The 24019-nt window shown below is 34.9% G+C and overlaps 1 protein-coding gene across 1 annotated transcript in view; it reads right to left on the bottom strand.

The window, feature by feature from the left end:
- LOC126892364 (uncharacterized) overlaps positions 1-22874 on the bottom strand; it is a 55159-nt gene extending 32285 nt beyond the window's left edge. Inside the window, exons 1-4 of the mRNA XM_050661883.1 lie at positions 22742-22874; positions 11352-11417; positions 7051-7113; positions 2997-3158 (exon numbers count right to left, since the gene is read on the bottom strand). Coding sequence (XP_050517840.1) covers positions 2997-3158; positions 7051-7113; positions 11352-11417; positions 22742-22783 — 333 coding nt within the window. The 5' untranslated portion in view covers positions 22784-22874. The remainder of the gene's footprint in view (positions 1-2996; positions 3159-7050; positions 7114-11351; positions 11418-22741) is intronic.
- Between the last annotated feature and the right edge of the window lie 1145 nt (positions 22875-24019).

The raw sequence follows: 24019 nt of genomic DNA, 5'->3' as shown, positions 1-24019 counted from the left end.
TGCAACTACTATACACCCTACTAAATTATGATCAACAAACGTTTATAGCTGCTACCAGAGGCTTACGAGAGGGGATAGTGAATGGTTGACCCTTCTTAAATTCTACGCCACTGGAGGAATTACTACTTTAGTGCCATTTTTAAATTCTCCAATACTTTCTACGTACATAATATACTCTTCATTGGTAACGATAAAGTCATTTGTTTTCGAGATATTTGAAGTTAAATATGAAACGGCAAAGTTATTTTGATTAATTTGCGATATGATTCATATTATTAAAATTTAAAAATTATTTGTACCCAATACTTTAAAACTATTTGGCGTATCCTTATGATACTTAACAGAAAGTGTAGATACTGTGCACCATACTAAATTAAGATAAATAAACGTTTCTAGGTACTACCAGAGGCGTACGACAGGGAATAGTGGCTGGTTGACCCTTCCCAAATTGTACGCCACTGACGAAATTGCTATTTTAGTGTAATTTTTTGATTTTCCAATACTTTTTATGTAAATAATATACTCATCAGTCGTAACGATAAAATGATTAGTTTTCGAGATATTTGAAATAAAAAATGTAGCGACACAATACATTAATCAAAATAACCGTGTCGTTTCATTTTTAAATTCAAATATCTCGAAAATTAATAACTTTATCGTTACGAATTCAGGGTATATTATTTTTATAAAAAGTATTGGAAAATCCAAAAATTTAACTAAAATAGCAATTCGGCCAGTGGCGTAGAATTTGGAAAGGGCCAACCATTCATTTTCACCCGTCGTACGCCTCTGGTAACAGCCAGAAACGTTTGTTTAACATAATTTAGTAGTTTGTACAGTACCTATACGTCCTGCCAAATATGAAAAGGATACGTCGAATAGTTTTAAAATTCCGGAGGAAAAATATTATATAAATTTTTAGATAAAACACCCTGTAACTCAGTAAGGAACCACATTTTATTTAAGTGTTTTAGGTTAAATCTTCATATTTTATGCTAAGGTTTCTCCAGTTACTATATGGACAATTATTAATGAAACACCCTGTATAAATTTCTCGAGGTAACGCTGCCGAGTTTTGGTTTTTAACGTTTGTTATCACTCGGAAGTCTAAAAAAAACGAAATTATTTGTGACAAAATGATAAAAATCAAGATGTTTGTTATCGTTAAATAAAAAATAAGCATAAAAATAAATACAGCTCGACAGGCAGCGTTGCCTTATGAAATGTCTAAAGAAAATTATGCAAAACCCAATAACAACCCAATAGGTCCCCATGATGCTTTAGTAACTGCAAATTTAGCATCCAATGCTCCCCTACAATAATACCTTTTGACAACGATTTCCGGAATGGAGAACCTGGAATTGATATCGGGAACCACCAAAATAAGCAAATGCATAATATGCATATACTTATGCATTTGCACATAATTCGAAGTCTCCTCATCACTAACCACTGCACAGATGACGACAGTTGTGACCAAAATATAGCTCTTGATAATACCTTCCAGAGTTTCAGGTGAAACTTTGAAGAAATAGTTTAATACAGTGAAATCTCCCTTGAACGGACAGTAGTCCGTTCTCCCGTCCAAAAAAATGTGTTAACATAAGTTTTTTAAAAATAAGTGCATGTATGTATGTATATATAAAAAGAGATACTGGTCTAATATTACATAACACAAGTTGTGGATGACCACACAGCATTGTCTATGAACATTGATTATTGAACTTTTCGATTTTCTCTCTGCATTCTTCTATCAAAATACATATTGGTACAAAATAGAATTATGATCCTATCTTTAGAAGCCTTGCCTCCAATGCACCTTTCTCCTTTTCAGGGTATAAGTTTTCTTGGGTAATGCTCTAAACTCTAAAAAATAATCCCTTATCATCTGCGTTAATAATGTCTCGCGGAGAGTACCTCCTTACACTGTCATTAAAATGAGCTGTTTGTCCTTTTAGTTAAAAACTACCAATAAATCTACAGCAGCTGCTTCGCCACATACAGATTTGAAGGAAATATTGTGTCGCTTACAAAATTTCTCGAGCTATCCACCAGAAGCTTTCATATCAACGCTTAGTTCCCTTGCAACTGCTAATGCCTTTTTTTGAATAATTTTACCAGAAGCAGGAATATTTATATACCGCACTTCACAAAACCAATTGAAAACAAATATTTATAGGTCTAATGCAGTACCATCGGTTTTCAAAAATTTTCTTTTCGCTTCCAGGTTTCCGTTCTCAGAAAACTGATTGATTAAATCACTTTTATGTTTCAAAATTTCACTAGCTTGAGGTTTTCCAATTCCAAACTGTCTAACACTTAACTTATGCTTTTCTCCATAATGAACCACATCGACTTTTTCTTTCAAACTTAAAAAAATCTAAAACTAGACAAAATTTATTATGAAGTGTAATCCGAAAATAAGATTTTAAGAAAACACTCATAAAAATACAACGACATCTACTGGATATTTATGCTTAATCAGGCGTTCCGGTTAAAATTCTTAAATCCTTGTTCCAGTCAAAACACAATTAACAATTTCCTGGTCCATTTCTATCACCATTTCTTTCACCGACCAACAAAAACATTAAATTTTTATTACTTATGTAGTGTTGATAACGTGAACAGCATCAAATATCATGTCGTGGATATTTGTATTGATTTGAAATAATAAATGTATTATATACATATAGTTTTACATTGTAAAATATTTGGAAAAAAATGTTAATTTTTTTAATTTACTGTCCGCATTTACACATCATTTACTGTCCGCGTCCGTTGTTGAGAGTGTCCGTCGAAGGGAGTTAAAGGGTACACGTTCATATATGGCCGAATAATTTTTGTTTTAAAAATCGTCCGTATAGAGGAGGTGTCTGGCGAAGAGAGGTGTCCGTTAAGAGAGAGTTTATTGTATCACATCCTGTAAACCTCGAAAAACAAGGTATCGTTAGAAAAATATTACTAACTTTATTATAACAATAGATAAAATGCCATACCTTTATTTTGGCTGAGGATTGAGATTTGTTTGAAGGTGATTTAATTGAAAATCCTGGACTTCTGGAAAGATTTGTTTGAGAAAATCTGGACAATTGAGTAGTGCCAGCTGTTTGATCATTGACAGTTGAGTTGCTAGAGGATGCAACATTTCTTTTTCGCAGCTAAAAATAGAAAAATTAAATTAAATTGGCTGTAAATTACGTAAAAATTGAAAAGCGTGTCTACTAAAGTTTATTTTTATTAACAACTATGTATATAGCCGGATTTGTAGCGCAATTTGCTTTCCGGTATCGGATCTCAATTCTTTTTTGTCTAACCAACCTTCTTGCGAGAACTTTTTGAGAGAAACGTTAAAAAATTAGAACTATTTGGATTATGGTGGTATCAAAGAATACTCAGAATGTCATAGTTCAGTCAAATAACGACCTTTTAATCCCTCCAACAAATGGGAAAAGAAAGAACTAATTACATTACCTAAAGAAAGAAGATGAAGTTCGGTCGTTTTATTAGTAATCAAATACAGAACATACAACGCATTGAAACAATTATCGAGGATAGAAGTGGATAGGGAAAACGAAAACATTTATAGGTAAAGGAGATACGAATATAAGTCAAGAGAATATCGATAACGTAGATTGCCTACGTCCGAGCTAGACAAAATAAAATGGGCTTCAGCAGTTGCCAACGTGCTAAAGGGTACAGAACATTAAAAGAAAAACAAAACACAAATCATGAAAAGATTTTGAATAAAACTGGCAGATTCCACCGTAGCTCAACCGTTAAGATACTGGTAAGGCTCGATGCACATTTGTGCGTTTTCAAGTTGCTTGCACGCTGCGAGCAAGCTGCTTGTTTTCAAGCCAAGTTTCCCGTCAACACACATTTGAGCGGTTTCTCTGCGTCAATACACGCCAGAAATAAACAGCTCTGAATCTACGTTGAAATCGATCGCGTGGTCAACGTGTACTGAATGATTGCCTCTCACAGACTGCCAAACCGCCTGACTTGTTTTCAAGCGCCGTGCACATGGCGGTATAACAAACAATGGCGTGCTCTTAGTACAAGCTACTTGCAAGTCACTTGAAAGCAGCTTGCACGCCGCCACGAGTGGAGCTTGCAGCTTGCACGCACCAACCACCTACGGTGGAATGTCTCGAACGAGTTATGAAAGCCGCGTTGAGTGATAGTAGAACGAGCAATGTGCACGCCAGCAGAATGCCTTACTGGTGGAATGATGAAATTGAAAGTCTGAGAAGAGAGTGCATCACGCTACGCCAACAAATGACAAGAGCGAGGAGTAGAAGACAGGAAGAAGTAGCGAGAGATAAAGAGAGAGAGAGAGAGAGAGAGAGAGAGAGAGAGAGAGAGAGAGAGAGAGAGAGAGAGAGAGAGAGAGAGAGAGAGAGAGAGAGAGAGAGAGAGAGAGAGAGAGAGAGAGAGAGAGAGAGAGAGAGAGAGAGAGAGAGAGAGAGAGAGAGAGAGAGAGAGAGAGAGAGAGAGAGAGAGAGAGAGAGAGAGAGAGAGAGAGAGAGAGAGTATAAAGCTCGGAAGAAGGATCTGAATAGGACGATCCGAGCCGAGCAGAAGAGGCACTGGAGTGATCTGTGTAGCAAATTGGATGAGTACCTCTGGGGGGACGGGTATAAAATCGTAATGAAGCATTTTAAAGCGTATCGTCCGTACGACATGACGCTGGATGAGAAACTTAAGATTGTCAGGGAGTTATTCCCGCCCGGAATTCGGCATGGCGTGCGGAGGGACGTGAATGCGCAGCGGGGTGTACCCTTCTCCCGTGAGGAGCTCGCTGCGGCCGTGGAGTCCCTCAAGTCGCGCAAGGCTCCCGATCTAGACGGAATACCGCCAGGGGCGGTTAAATGTCTGGGGCGGTTGGAGCCTGCATGGCTTTTGGGCCACATAAGTGCCCTGCTTGAGGCACAAGGGTAAGAGCACGGTAGATGCGGTGATGGAGGTGTTTCGAGGGGTGGAGGGGAGGGGAGTTCACAAGTGGGCGGTTCTGCTCCTCTTGGAGGTTCGAAACGCTTTTAATGCGATACAGTGGTCCTGTGTGCTGGGTCCTCTGGCGGCGAGGAACTGTCCCGCATATTTGATGAATATCGTGTCGGACTATCTGTCCGAAAGGAAAATTATGGTAGAGAGAGGCGTGCTTGTAGACATTACGGGTGGGGTGCCCCAGGGGTCCGTCTTTGGTCCGTTGCTGTAGAACTTGGCATACCACGGTGTCATGCACTGTGAATTCGGAGATTCGGAGATCATCCGCGTTCGCGGATGATCTCGCGGTGCTGGTAGTAGCTCGGGATAGGGAGGAACTCCTGTTCCGGGTATGGCATGCAAGTGTGCTGATTCAGGACTGAATGAATGACCATGGTTTGAGTCTCGCGGCGGAGAAGACTGAGACGGTAATCTTTAAAGGCCCGAGAAAGAGAGATGAAATGGTGTTTGATTGTGCGGACGTGCGGATCACTCCTAAGAAGTACGTCAAGTACTTGTGAGTGGTCTTACATACGAATGGTAGTTGGGTAGAGCACGTCCGGGAGGTGACTCGTAAGGCACCGGAAAGAGCGGCTGCGCTGGGGAGGATAATGCCTAACATCGGGGACCTAAATCCGAAAGGAGAAGGTTATACACGCTGTTGTTCAATCTGTCATCCTCTACGCGGCACCAGTCTGGAGTGCAGTTGTGGAAATATAGGCATACAAGAGGCTTTTGGAACGCGCGGACAGAACTAGTTTGCTGCGGGTGGCAAGTGCTTACAGGACTGTGTCTGCTGCTGCCCTGTGGGTGATCACCGGTTGGGTCCCCTTACATGTGTTTGTGAGTGATAGAGATAGGATGTTGCAGCAGATAAATAGGGAACGGGAACTACAAGGGGAGAACGTTAGAAGTAAGGAGAGGGCCACATCTATTGAGGTGTGGCAGGACGAGTAGGATGCAATGGAGCATGTGGCGCAGTGGACGAAGTCACTGATACCGAATCTGCGAAGCTGGCTGGACTGCGGACACAGGCGCCTAGACTATTATCTGACGCAAGTGCTCACAGGACATGGGAGCTTCCGTAGCTACTTACACATATTCAAAAAGACTGAATCGGACAATTGCTTGTATTGTGGAACTTCGGACACTGTGTCACATACCCTTTTGAAGTGTGTCAGATGAGCAAGGGAAAGAAATGAGCTGGAAAGAGTGTTTGTGTCTGTGAGAGAGATGGTAGAGAAGATGGTGATGGATGAGCGATGGTGGGACAAAATCCACAATTATGCGAGAAAGGTTTTGTGGATAAAAGAGAAGGAAGCTCGAGAGCTAGACGCAGTTCTAGCAGGTATCGAGGAGGCAGAACTAGGCCCGCAGAGGTAGGAAGAATGGTAGGTTGACAGCATAGGATTAAAGGACGTGGTGGTTGGATAATTACGAGAGACGGAAGCTGATGCGTGATGACGAGCGACTGAGAATCGGGCAAAAGAAGGACATCAGGGAGAAGTCATGCCCTAACGGGAGATTCCAACCTGATGGCCTAGTGTGAGAGGGGTGGGGTTTAGCTGGTCCCGGCCACATCGGAGTTACGGAGGGCAGGGAGGTCCGATTTAGGGCCAAACTGGTCGACGTGACACTGATGAGGTTTCAGCTCAGGAACCCAGCACTGTCGGAAATGTTTACCTCTGTCGTCTGTTTGCAGATTCGAGTGGGCAGTAAATAAATTCAACTCACGTGCTGCTGAACCGTCAGAGATCGCACGTAGCTTGCTTGCAGCGTGCAGTCAGCTTGAAAACACGCAAATGCGGATCGAGTCTAAGTCGGAACGCACGAGTTCAATTTTCGGCACTAATAAAAACATTTTCAATTTTTTCCAATAATCTAGTGTGCTTCGATAATAGTTACCCAAGGCGTGGGAAAAATCCGAAAGAGTCTCCCAGGCAAAAATACTATACGATATTATTATTATTCCAATCAATTATTTTTCCCCAGGTATGAAAAGCTAGTAATATCTGTTTTATATAGTCAATTACTGTTATAGGTGTCTATAATCATTCAACTTACCCCAGGAGTATCACTGAATGTCTTTAGAGTATCCCTTGTAGGAAAGTCTTGTGTTTGTTCTATCTAAAAAATAAAAAAAATATTAGTATGTGTATTAGTGTAGGTATTCAACTGAGATTAAGGTTTACTAAGTGCTAATGGTCGGTGCTGCTATATGGAGTAGAGGGCTAAACACTCAAAACGAAGGATATAAATAAATTGGAAGCCTTCGAAATTTGGCTTTATCGTCGTATCCTAAAGATACCATGGAAGGTGAAAGTCACAAATGTAAATGTCCTTAAAAGAATCAACCAAGAGCGCCAACTTTTCGAAACCATCAAGAAAAGAAAGACGGCATATCTGGGTCACACCATGCGAAACGAAAAATACCAGTTCCTTTAACTTATAATCGAGGGTAAAAAAATGAAGGTAAGAGAGGAATAGGGGCAAGAAAATGTCCTGGCTCCAAAACATAAGGCAATGGACAGGGATTAACGACATTCAATCTCTGATATATATTGCAAAAAATAGAGAGTTAATGGAAAATGTGATCGCTAACATCTATTACTGGATTTGCATTTGAAGAAGAAGAATTAGTGTATGGTAAGTTACAATTTATATTATTTCAAAAAATTTTTAGCTCATGTACAAAGGACCAGGCAACACTCCTTATGGAAAAGTGGTCCCGGTCAAATTTGATGAAAGTTTGGTCAATGATACTTCTTGATGTGTAGATTAAAAAAGTCCATGGCACCTGGGTCTGAATAACTACTATTCTCGAGTTACAGCCTTCTGAAGTTATTGGATTCGAGTGCTCGGTTTACGTAAAGTGCACTAATTTACGGTCAAGTGAACGAAAATATTTATTATTAGAAGAAGAGAAACTCATGTTCTTCATACATACTTGCGTGTTGTATATGAATTCGTGGTCAAAAATAGTTTGATCGTATTTTAGTCTTCAGAAAACCCCCGAAAAGTCTTCAGAAACCTAAAGAAGTGCGGTATAAAAGGTGCTGCTAGATCGATATAAGCATTATCATGTTTTCATGAGTGCTTCTCAGTTATGGAATACCAGCAAAACTACAGTTCCGCCTTATCTTTAGAAAACTACTGAACAGTGGCGGATCTAGGGGGAATGGGGGTAATTCCACTCGTAACATGTTCCAGAATAATTAAAGAAAAAATTGTTGAAACATAAAAAAAATACATTAGTTGACATGAAACTTGTGCTTATATCAGATATAAGACAGGTAGAGAACATGAACTTGATTTCAATACAAAAAAAAAAAATAAAGTAAATGGTAGTTTGTAAATGCTAAACATTAATTACAATTGTCTATGGAAAAATCGGGTTTAAATCATCTTCGACTATTCGTATGTTAACATTTTGCTGATTTCGGTTAGATGCATCATACGTCGTGTTAACTAACGACCTATCAGGTGATATGAGCACAAGTACCTACAGTTCTCGCACCAGATTGACATGTACAATAGTACCCGTTAATCGGTTCTTCTACAGGCTCATCTTCATCATTATCTTCATCAACCGTATAGGAAATTAATACTTGGTGTTTTGTAGCTTGCCGAAACCTAGAAAATATTCGAACTCTTATGAATCCCGGTTCATCCATATTCTTATCAATTTGAAACTCTTCGTCATTTTCTCTTATTATTTTATCTTGTATGTAAGATGGTGCCAGTTTAATTTGATATATCCCAATCGTAAGGTCTTTTAGGTAGTCTAAGTCGAAAACAGGAAAGTTAGCAAAATCATGATTATGAAGCCTTCTCCATTGACCATTTCTTCTATATGATTATACCTAAGTATGAATATTATAGTTGTTATAAAAATAACCCTACAAAATTATTCTCCATAATATTTTGTATTAAAAAGCTCATCATCATTGGCTGTAGAACCCCTGGTGGACCTCGGTCTGTTCGAGAATCAGCTTCCATTCCATTCTATCCTCCGCCTTGGTTTTCCAATTTCGTACTCTTAACACCCGTAACTCATCTTCTCTGGTCCTTAAATCGTACTCTGGGCCCCCATACCCATGGGCAGGGGGGGCGTGACCTCCCTGGCTTTTCGGGGGCTTTGAATTATAATATGGTTATTCAAAGTATACCAAATGTAATCTGCAACATTTTCACGTTTGCCACCCCCCTAAAAATTTTTTTATGGGCGCCCGTGCTCTGGGCTTACGTCTTTTCGTCACACTACCCGCTCTTTGGTTATAAATGTGTTTTGATGGCTCCATCTCGTTCATTTTCGTTAAATAAAGTTATTTCATTAATTCTGGAACATGTTACCGGTGGAATTACCCCTATCCCCCCTAGATCCGCCACTGTTCAGTAGTTTTGTAAAGATAAAGCCGAACTGCGGTTTTGCTGGTATTGCGTAACTGAGAAGCATTCATGAAAACATGATAATGCTTATATCGATCTAGCAGCACATTTAATACCGCACTTCTTTAGTTTTCTGAAGACTTTTCGGAGGGTTTCTGAAGACTAAAATACGATCCAACTATTTTTGACCACAAATTCATACACAACACGCAAGTATGTATGAAGAACATGAGTTTCTCTTCTTCTAATAATAAATATTTTCGTTCACTTGACCGTAAATTAGTGCACTTAACGTAAACCGAGCACCCGAATCCAATAACTTCAGAAGGCTGTAACTCGAGAATAGTAGTTATTCAGACCCAGGTGCCATGGACTTTTTTAATCTACACATCAAGAAGTATCATTGACCAAACTTTCATCAAATTTGACCGGGACCACTTTTCCATAAGGAGTGTTGCCTGGTCCTTTAGTCAATTTTTATCCCTTGTCAGGCTTATTGTTTCGGCTCATGTTGGCCGTGCAATTGCAGTATTTCTCCTACATCCCAGCGGATATCCCCAGCAACTTTTGTATTTTTCTATGAATTTAAAAGTGGATTCTAATTCTAGTTCCCAATTCAATTCCCAACAAGTTCCCAACAACATAATTTTTTAAAATAATTTATTTATTTATTTAAGTACCTAACAATTTCAAATAAGCTAATTAAATGCGCAATGGTTGGCAAAGTGCGGCTCCAGGTCCGCATGTGCTCTTTAGCTTCTTAAGTGCGGCTCTGGCACAAACATACAGTGGAACCCCGATAAGTCGGCCCCCGATAACCCGGAAGTCTGGCTGATTTTCATCAGATAAACATTTTGATTTTCAATATTTTGTATTTTTCAATTTAATTGTGGCTTATTTCCCATCAAAATAGTTAATTATCAGACAAACCTTTCAACAATAAAAATGTATGTAATATAATATTTGAGAGATAATGTGTATGTGTGTAATTTGAACTATACGATATTAAAAATGACTCATAGCACACGCCGCAGAAACAACAGCCACCTGTCTGTAGTAAAAATACCTATTCCTTTTTATTCCAAACTGTCTTAGCATTGTTTAGGAAAGGCTATTTAAAAAATTCTTTTATAAACAATGGTCTTTAGTTTTCACTGTTCTTAAATAACATTACATCGTCGTGACTGTATTGTGTGTCTTGTATTGTTCGCTTCCGTTTGCTTACGTTTGTGTTTGCTGTTTTTTTTAGTAATTTTAATGAGTAGGTACTGTGCATATTTATAAATATATTTCATGTTATTTCAATTCTAACTGAGTTTATCTGTAAGTAAACCGTATTTTATTCATTTTTACCATATTTTCCGGCTATCTCGGATTTTCGATAACCCGGATCGGCCGCGGTCCCGATTAATCCGAGTTATCGAGGTTCCACTGTAGTAGAAATAGCAAATATACTATTTTTTATTAAAAAAGAACTTAATTAGATACCCATGGTGGCAGTAACATTATCTCAAACAATGGTTTATCAACCACAAATAGCTAGGGTCCTTAAAGATTGAGACCAAAATTTCAGTTGAAATTTGAAGGAAATTACACATAACCTAAAAACATCAGGTCACGAGAATTTTCCCAGAATTTTCAAACCTAATTTTCTTTTAATTTTCTGAGGACGATTTCCAGAGTGGAAACCGAAACATCAAATAGTAGTACCTATTTAAGAAAAAATGTAAATTTCATTACACCAAAAATTTGTGGCTCAATCCCATATAAACATAACACTAAAGAAAATGTTCTGGTATACCTGCCTTACACATAATTATTATAATGTTTATTTTTCAGTTTTTCTTGGGTGCAACTGCATTTTCTACGTAAAATAACCATTGGCAAACATTGGTACCATTAATGATATGCCGAATATAATTAATGTAAATGAAATGATTTCAATTTATAATATAAGAATTTACTGAAAGACTTACCTTTGCATTGTAATTCATTGTTGCATGCTTAGACGTCTTAAAATGAATAATTGCTGTACTTGTAAACTAAAACCAGATAAATATTATTTATATTAGATGAACCATTTCAAATGTTTGAGAAAACTATGTATAATGTATAAGAAACAATTAAATAAAAATCATATTTACCATATGGTCATCTAAAGCTCAGGTGACACATTTAAAGGGCTATCCTAGTGTAAAAGTACGAAATTCATACACTTTTTTGGGAATTTCTAAAATAATAAGTACTATACCAATTATTTTGAAAATTTGCATGAGCATTTACTATAAAAAGGGGTATATGTAAAACAATTTTTATAAAAAAATATTGAAAATTAAACGATTTATGCGCTATCTACTGTCACCGTGAAAATAAAAACATAGCTCCACTGCTGTAGTGATTGGTACTACTAGAGAACCTAAAACCTAAAATTTAAAAGCGATTATTAAAATATAAATTATTTCCTATAATATCAACTAGGATTTTTAAAAAATATTAAAATTTTGACAAATGACGAAGTGTCGAATTTTTTTTAATTAGCTAAAACATTTTCAGTTTCAAAAACCGCCAAATTGACATTTTTTATCCGATCAAAAAAAACCTAGTTGATGGTATCGAAAATTACCTATGTTTTAATAATAACTTTGAAATTTTATGTTTCAGGATCTATATTAGTCCCAATCACTGCGGCAGTAGAGCTATGTTTTTAATTTCACGGTGCATGTAGATGGTGCATAAATCATTTAATTTTCAATATTTTTTTATGAAAATTATTTTACGTTTACTTATTTTTATAATAAATAAATAAAGTGAAATATCGACTAGGATTTTTAAAAAATATTAAAATTTGGACAAATGACGAAGTGTTGAAATTTTTTTTAAAATTAGCTAAAACATTTTTAGTTTCAATAACCGCCCAATTGACATTTTTTATCCGATCAAAAAACCCCTAGTTGATGGTATCGAAAATAACCTATATTTCAATAATAACTTTAAAATTTTATGTTTCAGGATCTATGTTAGTCCCAATCACTGCAGGAGTAGAGCTATGTTTTTAATTTCACGGTGCCAGTAGATGGCGCATAAATCATTTAATTTTCAATATTTTTTTATGAAAATTATTTTACATTTACTTTTTTTTCTAAATAAATACTCATGCCAATTTTAAAAACAATTGGACTAGTATTTTAAATTTTAGAAATTCCCAAAAAGTGTATGAATTTTGTACTTTTACACTAGCATAGCCCCTTAAGAACTACATAATATGATTAGGTACGCCGACGAAAAAGTAATTATGTCAGTTTGTCAAGTGATATGAAAGTCTCCAAATTCCACTTGATCGTATTCACGAGATAGGAGAGGAAATGGGCACTAAAATAAACTCAAACCAAACCAAACTTTTAGTTTTTAGTCGTGACCCACATCCAGATGCAGAGCTTCGATTAAATGGGGCCCAAGTTGAGAAAGTTCACAAAATGACATATTTGGGAACTGTGATATAGTTCGTCCGCTATAACTTTTCCCATGCGTCACGATTCATTTTCAAACAAATTAAGTCAAAACATAAAGTGAAACGTACGCCAATGTGTGTAGTATATAGGGTGAGGCGGATAACTGGCCTATTAGAAATATATCGAGAAATAAAGGCAACGGAATTATGAAAATTGGAGTGAAGGGGTTTTGAAGAGTGATCTATTTAATGAAAATATTTTCACCTATTTTCTACTTCCGGTCATACCGGAAGTTGCTTATAACTTCGTTTTTTTAAATGGGACTCCCTGTATATTTTACATTTTTGGATTCTCCTCGATGTCTTCTTTCTTAAAATATGAGGTTTTCTAATATTATACAGGGTAGTTTAAAAGATAATTACGTTTTTTTTCTAAATTTCGTAGCAACATTCACACCCTGTAGAATTGTAGAAGTTTGACAACAGAAACTCTGTTTATGTTTAAATAGTTTTTAATATAGTCTACTATTGTTAAGAATTATTAGTATAGCTAATTTTTTAATTTTAGTATACAGGGTTGGTCGAAACTCGGAAAGAGTATTCTCTGAGTTTTCTTAAATAGAGCACCCTATATTTTAGTATTGCAATGAAATGATATTTTATGATACTTTTTTATTTCTTAAGCATTCCCTATACCTAACTTCTTTTATTTGTGCTTAATTGTTAATTGAACCAAGAATCTTAATTACGTATGTATTTTGATAGCTCAACCATTATTGCTAATTTTAAGGATCAGTCTAGATTAATATGAATTTATTTCCGAAAAATTATTTGTGATTGAATATTTTCACGGCCAACCTAATAAAATTTCACGTATTTTTTGTTACAATAATATTTGGCTTGAATCACCCATAACTCACAATTTAAAGCAGTTAGGTATAGGGAATGCTTAAGAAATAAAAAAGTACCATAAAATATTCCTTTACAATACTAAAATACAGGGTATTCCATTTAAGAAAACTCAGAAAATACTCATTCCGAGTTTCGACCAACCCTGTATACTGAAATTAAAAAATTAGCTATACTAACAATTAATAACAATAATAGACTATATTAAAAACCATCTGAACATAAATAGAGTTTTCGATGTCAAACTAATACAATTCTACAGGGTGTGAATATTGCTACGAAATTAAGAAAAAAAACGTAATTATTTTTTAAACTATCCTGTATAATATTACAAAACCTCATATTTTAAGAAAGAAGACATCAAGGAGAATCCAAAAATGTAAAAATATACAGGTTGTCCCATTTAAAGAACAAAGTTATAAGCAACTTCCGGTATAACCGGAAGTAGCAAATAGATGAAAATATTTTCATTGAATAGATCACTCTTCAAAACCCCTTTATTTCGATTTTCATAATCCTGTTGCCTTTAGTTCTCGAGATATTTCTAATAGGACTTTTATCTGCCTCACCCTGTATAGTATACAGTATATAAAATGTAGGTTTATACACATCGACGTTCATTTCAATTTATGTTTTGACTTAATTTGTTTGAAAATGAATCGTGACGCATGGGAAAAGTTATAGCGGACGAAAAATCATGGACCAACTAGATCCAGACATAGAAATGAAACGTAGCAGCGACTAAAATTACTTTTATGAAAATGAAGTCATTTTTTTTGCAATAACCATCTCAGTTTAGAACTAAGCCAAAGAATGGTTAAGTGCTATGTTTGGTCTATACTTTTGTATGGTGCTGAAGTGTGGATGCTAAAAGTATCGATCATGAACATAATTGTAGCCGGTTGCTGAAGACACCTTGGACAGCCAGAAAAACTAATGACGTACTAAAGAGGGTCAACAGATCTAGAGAACTGGTAAAGACTGTTAAAGACCGGAAAATGTCTTATCTGGGCATATAGTGAGGGTAAATTGATATAAAATATTACAACTGGAGGTGTAGGAAGAAAACAAGTCTCTTGGTTAAAAAACATTTGGAAATGGACATCAAAATGGATATCAAATGCAGCACAATAATTATTCCATATTGCAGAATATCGAGAAGTCTTCGCAATGGTGATCGCCAACATCGGATAATTCTGATATGGCACGTGACGAAGAAGAATATACCAATAACATAAGATGTACTGTACAAATACATACAAATACATTTTTTTAGTTTTATTACTGTTCACAGGATCACAGGAAGAGGACAAAATCAATAGAACAAAATTATAATAAGAGGCTAAAGGAATCAGTATAGTATAGTTGATCCAAAAGATGGCATAACCCAGACATCCAAAGTGAAAGTTATCCTTCAACACCAAATTGTTCTATATGATCCACACAATGTCCAGAAAAAAGTCACACCATTTTGAGCGTCGGCTTTGGGGGGAGAGGGAAGGAAAGGGGGGGAGAGGGGGGTGAGGGTGGGAGAGGGGGGAGAGGGGGGAGAAATCTGTAAATTCGTAGTTTTTTACGTTTCTCGTCAATATTTCTAAAACTATGCGGTTTAGCATAAACAACCCTCTATACAAAATTGTTCTACATTAAATTTGAAATAAAAAAGGCCCTATGCATAATCTTTCTAAAATGCTTGGTTCCAAAGTTACGGAGGTAGTATAGTATAACTGGTCCAAAAAAAGGCCTAACCCAAACATCCAAAGTAAAAGTTTTCCTCCAACAGCAAATTATTCTGTATGGTCCACATATTGTTCAGTAAAAAGTTACACCATTTTGAGCGTCCGGTTTGGGGGCAGATGGGGGAGAAGTCGGTAAATTAGTAGTTTTTTTACGTTTTTCATCAATATTTCTAAAACTATGCTTTAGCATAAACAATGTTATATACAAAAATGTTCTACATGAAATTTAAAACAAAAAATCTTGAATACATAGTTGTTATAACATCAACGGTTCCAGAGTTACGGAGGGTGAAAAGTCGAGGTTTTCGATACTCTTTATATTTTTTGGGCAATGTATGGTATAACTATACCAAAAATCCAGACATCCAAAGTGAAAGTTATCCTCCAACACCAAATTGTTCTATATGGTCCACATAATGTTCAGAAAAAGTCACACCATTTTGAGCGTCGGGTTTGGGGGGAAGAGGGGGGAGAAATCGGTAAATATAAAAAGTATTGAAGACCTCCACCTTTCACCCTCCGTAACTCTGGAACCGTTGATTTTATAACAATTATGTATAGAACCTTTTTGTTTTAAATTTTATGTAGAACATTTTTCTATAGAACATTCTTTACGCTAAAGGATAGTTTTAGAAATATTGACGAAAAACTTTAAAAACTACTAATTTACCGAATTCTCCCCCATCTCCCCCCCCCCAACCGGACGCTCAAAATGATGTAACTTTTTACTAAACAATATGTGGACCATATAGAACAATTTGGTGTTAAAGGGAAACTTTTACTTTGGATGTCTGGGTTAGGCCTTTTTTTGGACCAATTATATTATACTACCTCCGTAACTTTGGAACCGTTCATTTTAGAAGGGTTATGCATAGGACCTTTTTTATTTCAAATTTAATGTAGAACAATTTTGTATATAAGGTTGTTCATGCTAAACCGCATAGTTTTAGAAATATTGACGAAAAACCTAAAAAACTACGAATTTACAGATTTCTCCCCCCTCTCCCCCCCAAACCCGACGCCCAAAATGGTGTGACTTTTTTCTGAACATTATATGGACTAAATAGAACAATTTGGTGTTGGAGGATAACTTTCACTTTGGATGTCTGGGTTTGGGTCTAACTATACCACACTAAATGGAATCTGAAAAAATGTCCTTATCCAGCCGAAACGTACCTGATTAGATATGAATCATAGAAGCTATTTGGATGGGTTGCTAAATTCTTTGAAATGACTTCGAATGGAGAAGTGAAAAAGAAGGAAATGAATATTTAAAAAGGCTGTATTTTAAATGAGCATCAAAGTAATTATTGAGTCAAAACATTACCTATCAAGTGTTATACTCTGTCTTCAACATAATATTTGGCAACCAAAAATAATAAACAAGCACAAAAAACCTCAACTAGAATAGTTATTTTCCTAACAAGTGCAAAAAGTCATTCTTTTCCGCACGCGACTGCAGTTTGCCGAACGACGCGAAGCGGGAGTTCGGCAAGCAGTCGAGTGCGGAAAAGAGACTTTCTGCAAGAGTTAGGAACAATATTTTTTCTAAGAGTATTTAAAAAATTACCAAATCTTAATCAATTAATTTAATTAATATGAAAATACATACACAAATTAATTCTTTGACAAGGTTGTCAAAACCAAAGTTTCAATATAATTAGTTAGCATGACGACGATCTTGGTTTCCATGACGATGATTCAAAACAATTGTATACCGATTTGACTTTCGAATATTATGTCAAAATAATTTAATTTTATCGAATTGTCGCGTTAATTTCATTAAAACAGGAACACAATAAGATATATTTGAAATAAATTACTAAATAATATCTAAATATTAGTTTATTCCATGTATTATAATTACTTTAAGGCCATATTAACATATCTAAATTAACACGCGTGCGGAAAAGTAAAAACCGCGTGCGGAAAAGTAACACGCATGCGGAAAAGTGAAACTTTCTAAACTAAAATGCGTGCGCGAAAGTAGACATTTTTGCACGCTCGTAGAAAAATATAATTTATGAACTGAAATGATAATGAAGCTGACGTAATGTTTAAGCAACACCTAATGTAATACACGAATATCGAAAATATTAAATACTCTCCAAAATTAATTAATGATCTCCAATTACATACGAGTCTGGATACGACTACAGTTCTTCTGCCCAGTACTGGCCTGTTTTTTTGGCACGGCAAAACAACGACAGGTAGACGAGAAACATTGTACATTGGAGACCACGCGAACATAGTCGTAGTAGGGGAAGACCACAAAAACGATGGCTAGACGACAGTGCCGGTTTAACCTAACTTCGGGCCCTGGGCACTGGAGATTTAGGGGCCCCCTTCATTGCCATTCGTCGTTTATTGTAAAATCCATACAATATTTTTTTTGAAACAAACAAAAAAAAATAGCAAATGTAAAAAATATTCCAAAAAATACATTTAAAAATATTAAAAAATAGAAAGTTCTACAAAATAACACATGACAAATAAAAAACATATTCTAAAGAATACATAAGACAAAAATTAGCTCATTTTTTTTTTCTTGACTTAGCATTCGCAAACTGCCATATTGTATCCAGTTCTTTATTTTCTATAATACAATGGTGATAATGCGTCTAGAGTTTCTTGATCCAAAGACCTTCAAAATATGTACCTTTATTCATTTTAAAGCCGAGAAAGACCGCTCGCCTGACGCATTAGAAATTGGTAATCGTCAAATAAACTTGCAATAAAGTTAAAAATTGGGAAAAGTTGCCTTTACATCCTGGATGACATCAAATTTTCAAATGTTTATTCAAATTTTGGCATAACGTTATAAAATGAGTAATTTCATTATGAAAGTTCTCTTTGGTTTCATCAATAGCTTTTTTATATAACTCGTATAAAATATTAATTCACATCTTGACTTCTTCTTTATTTAGCGTAAAAAACATCTAACAGCTGATGTAACATCTTTGTAGCATTATATTCTCGTATATAATATTACAAGAGAGAAAATTTTGCCGGCAATATTTTCGACTGGTATGAAAGTTTGTTGCCTGGCAATTTTCGCGAATTAAATTTTGACTTAAATCACGAGACGTCAGTCGAGTGATATTGTCAAAATTTCATAAGCGAAAATTACCAAAAGGCAACGAACTTGAATGAAACCAGGAGAAAATTTTGCCGGAAATAATTTTCTCTCGAATGATATTCGACAAGACTATTTCACGAGACAATTAATGCACCATATCAACGAAATATAATCCTTATTTCTTTATTTATTTATTTATCTTTATTTAGTATCTGTCATAATTTTGTCGCTGAGATTTCACGTCGTTAAGGAGTTTTGTCAGTAGGAAACGAAGCGTTGCTATACCGTTTTATCAGTTAAAAACAGTCTAGTGAAATAGTCTTTCAAAGATCTTAAGTAATATCGTCGCATATTATAACATTAAATAGGTATTTTAATTCTGAATCTTTCTTGCCCTTTTAAAATTGTTTCACTTTCAAATGCTTCATTGAAAAATGTTTTTCTTTTATTTGTTCTTTGAAGGTCAATTCTATAAAATATGTTTGAGACATCCTCGCCTTCGCAAAAAAATATTTTTGGTTTCTAATGCAATTTCGCTTGATTTATTCCTTATGTCTCCAACAAAGCTCAAATGTCATTAATTCTACTCCAATTGACACGTTTAAGTCCACAGTTTCTAACGTTTTGCTTGTTGCATTCACCCGTTTTAATTTTCTTGCCCAAATCAGTGTCAATAGATCTGTCTCAAAGGTATTCATTTTATTCTGCAGTACCTTAGCATTACTTCTAACTGCTGATTTTTTGTCTCTATTCTTGCTTAACTGGAAAAACATGTTTGATGGATACGTAGTCTTTAAATAAAGCATTTACATCGTCAAAAGTTTCTACAAGTTTTGTTTTCAGCATTTCCAGGAATTCATTGCAAATTTGGTCGGATATATAGCTAACTGGTAACTTTGGTAAGACTATAACAACTCTTCTTAGGACCTTTACCCAATAGTCAGCTTCGCGTTCTACTTGCTCTTTCAAGCCAGCGTCTATAAGTCAAATTTAACTGATGATCCATCTAACTCCATCTAACTGATGATCTTGTTATTAATGTAACCATAGAGTTCAGATGAAATTTGGTTTCTTCATGAGATTTGAGTAAACTAAGTACTCCTTGGTTTAAAGGTTATCACAGTTCTTATAAAGTTATCAGTCTAAAAAACAGACCATTTCAAAATCGCAGGAATTTCGTAGTCTTTTTCTCTATTTCAAGAAATATGTTCCTTGATTATTTAGCGGATTTTAATTTCTTATCAATAAAAGATAAGGTCACTTCGGGCTGGGCGCCCGCCCCAAGCGCCCAATGGATAAACCGTTACTGCTAGACGACATTAAAGCCAAAGTAGGGAGAAACTGGCACCAAATTGCACAAAACAGAGAAGAGTATAGAGCTCATGGGGAGGCCTTTGTAAATCATCGAGGGTGCACTGTGATGGGCAAAGTCTGCATACTCTAAGGTGCTCCACGTTCTGTATTTCCTGACAATCACAAAGTGCGTCGTTATCTGTCTTATACCCCAATTAATGAGGTTCTGTTTTCAGGGGCAACACAACATATCGCTCATTTACCAGAACAACGTGATATTTCAAAATATCTGATTTTTGTATTATCCGTTAAATAAATCCGCCGTATTTCATTCTATATACTGCAAAAACGTGGCATCTTTAAATTAAAATTAAGTGTACTTTGGAGGGACAAAGACAGAAATGATGTGACAACTCATCTTGTAGCGTTGTTTCTTTTGGACACCTCGTTATTTTCAATAGTGTGACATATTAGTTGTGATCTGTTTGGCATAGGGTAAAGTGCTCTCTGTTTTCACAAATAACATGACATCACGACTATACCACCCTGTTATTGCAAAGGTAAGCTACAATCAAATGTTTAATTTTATTTCTAAAATGTAACAAGGGTATTTGACCCGTTAATCCAGAAAAAATTCAGTAACATGGGAAGTAGTCTTATCATTGATATCACGTTCTTGTTGTTAAAATATTATTTTTCATAGGTAATATCACAAGAAGAACCAGTGTTGATGATAAACGGGATATTTTTGTTTTGATTATTTGTTGTTGTGCACTTTCTCCAGAAAAATTATATTATCTCACAGTCTTTTATGTCATTATATCACGTTATACATACTAATAAAAATTCATAATGAGCGTGATTTTTGCAGATAAGATCGCGGACTAACAAAATTCTCAAGTTAGCATTAGAAAATACACAAGAGTGCTGTTGCTGGATCGTCAGGTAGTAAGGTTGTTAATATTAAACAATAATTCTGATATTGAAAATGTTTTTGGTAAATGAGAATTTTATAAATTTTATTATTTGCTATTGATATTTTGTAAATATTTTGTAAATAATTAATGTCGTTAATCCCAGAAAACATTATCGCTGCGAATCGACAAGTAGCAGCAATTCATTAAGTAGATCATTAAGTAATTCTAACTTTATTGGTAAAGTTGTACAACAATCGCAATCAAGATGTACTAAAAATAAACATACTAAGACACGTTAACTGTTACAAGGAGCACTCCCGAAGTCCCGAATGATTTACAATGTATAAACTTTGTCAATCATCATTTGGAATTTACAATGTATATACATTGTAAGTCATGATTCAGGAGTGCCTCTTGTAACAGTTAACATGACTTGGTTTGTTTATTTCTAGTGCACCTTGATTGTGAATATAGTATAGTTTGTTATTAGTTTTTTATATTGCATAACAATATGAATTAAGTAGATTTTTTTTACTGTTTTCACTGATCTACATACTTTTTTTAATTTTGTAGATAGTGATGATTCTGTCAATGATCCCAATTATGAACTAGAAGAACCAGAACGTAAGACTGAAAGTAAGAGGATATTGAAAACTGCTGTGACAACATTATATATTCGATAAAGTACACAAAAATTCCTCCTTCTACATCGATTACTATTGACACTTCATACAAAGACACTTACCAAGATAAAACGTTACAGGACAACTTAAAAAATGTACATTCAACTAATGTAGAGAAAAGTGTAACTACTAGGTACGCGGCATGAGTCGAGAGTAATCTATGAAACAGTAAAGAAAAAGGAAAATATGATAATAAAACAGAAAAGTGAATGGAAGAAAAATGTGAAAATATTAAGAAATAGTGGAAAAGGATACCAATTCTCAAAATCCAGTAAAATTTTTCTGGAACGCTCTTTAAAGCCACCATGCAAAGATACCTGCACATTCAAATGTCAAGTAAATCACAGAGAGTCAGCGGCAACAACTTTTAGCACAATACTGGGCTCTAGGGGACATTGAAAAACAATCATTGTTGTCCATTCTTAGCGAACAACGTCGAAACAGTTGTACCAAAATATCGTTATGTCAAAGTTGACTCTCATGGATGTGTTGTTCCAAAGCGTAAAAATAATAGTGCCTATTTTTAACTGTGTCTGGTGTGAAAACCAGAGTATGCAAAACCTTTTTTAAAAACACATTCAGTATTAACAACCGTCCAATCGAAACAGCTTTAGCAAAAAAAGAATAAAAATACTAATATTTCTTCCATGAAGGTTTTTGCCATGGAAATCATAGAAGTTCGATGAAAACATAAAGAATGGAGTTAGGTTAGAGAGTTCTACAAGAAATACCGAAAGTTGATTTAATTACTTAAAACTCATAATACTTACTATTATCTAATTAATTGTTCATTTACAGCAATATTTTGAAATATCTGATCTAATATCTGATGTTCAAAGAATATTCATGAATGTTTGTTATCACAATTTATTTTAAAATATTTTATATCTTTCAATAAACTTATGAATAAGAACCATGTGTTTTATTTATTTAAGTTACCTAAAACCAGAAATTTTTATCATCTACAATGTTACAAGTTAATTTATTGCATTACTTTCTTTCTATATTTTCAGAAAGAATGTGACATATATGTTCATTTTTTTTGCATGTCTAAATTCTATAAGTATATTGATAAAATCTAGGTAAAATGATTAATTTTATTCAAAGCTAATAGTTAATCTATACTCCAATTACAATTTCAAGCAAATTAATTTAGTCATTACCAGTTTATGATTTTTTGAAACATAAAAAGTGCTCTCCTGTAAAATTGCACTTTTTGTGATGTCGCGTTGTTCTGGTAAATGAGCGATATATTATGTATATAATGGAATATGAATGCAATTTGTGTAAAAACTTACTGTTGGGGTTAATGGGCACCCACATTTTGATTGGTAACTCATAGCCCGCTATAATATCGGACCCCGCTATAATACGTGCACCCCGCTATACGTGTAATATAAATTAATTGCTAAAATTTTTGTACTAAAGACTTAGGTTTGGTAAAGAGTTTTTTTTAATTTTTTGTATACCTACAAAACAGTGTATAAAATTAGGCCAGTCAAAGCGTAGAAATTGTGACTTTATAGGCATGGAGTTATTTTATACTCATATAATAGTATCGATATTTGTCTCGAATAAAATTTAGAACATCATAGGTAAACGACTTATTAATTTTGCGATAGAGAACAATATGAAAATTATGATCACAACCTTTATTAAAAATAGATTTATACAACATCAAAAATATCTGTAGATGGTAATTTAATTTAAAGACCATATTTTAATTTAGCATGGTATGCTATTAGACATGCTACGCTAAAGACGGTTTCATGATGGACAATTAGATCCACGGACATCCACGATCCCGGCTGCTTGGTTGCCTGGCAATTTTCGCGAATTAAATTTTAACAGTTACGAGGAAACCGTAGCGATCAACAGGTAGCGAAAACGCGTTCCAAGATTGCGGCTGTAATTTTGAATATTTTTTCGAGGTATTTGGCACACGTATTCGTAATATAATAAAGAATGGCGGTACAGAGCCCAATTTGAAAAATATATATTAATATGTGGAAATTACTCTGTAATTAAATACAATATTAAAAAAAACGAGCCTGTACCACCATTAAGAAGAACAAAAAAAATACACTTTCTTCAAATAAACTTTTTTATTCGATGCCTAGATTTTGTGTCATTTTGGAACTACTAAAATTTTTTATTTCATTATTAGTTCCAAAATGATACAAAATATAGGCATCGGATAAAAAAGTTTATTTGAAGAAAGTGTATTTTTTTGTTCTTCTTCTTCTTTTGTTCTGAGTAATTTCCACATATTAATATATTTTTCAAATTGGGCTCTGTACCGCCATTCTTTATTATATTACGAATACGTGTGCCCAATATCTCAAAAAAATATTCAAACGCGTTTGGAACGCGTTTTTGCTACCTGTTGATCGCTACTGTTTCCTCTTAAATCACGAGACGTCAGTCGATTGATTTTGTTCAAATTTCATAAGCGAAAATTGCCAAAAGGCAACAAACTTGAACAAAACCAAAAGAAAATTTTACCGGTAGATAATTTTTTCTCGAATGATATTCGACAAGACTATTTCACGAGACAATTAATGCACCATATCAAC

The sequence above is a fragment of the Diabrotica virgifera genome, chromosome 9 (genome assembly GCF_917563875.1).
Source record: "Diabrotica virgifera virgifera chromosome 9, PGI_DIABVI_V3a".
In the NCBI taxonomy this organism is placed as follows: Eukaryota; Metazoa; Arthropoda; class Insecta; order Coleoptera; family Chrysomelidae; genus Diabrotica; species Diabrotica virgifera.
This window is presented reverse-complemented; position numbering and strand designations above follow the sequence as displayed.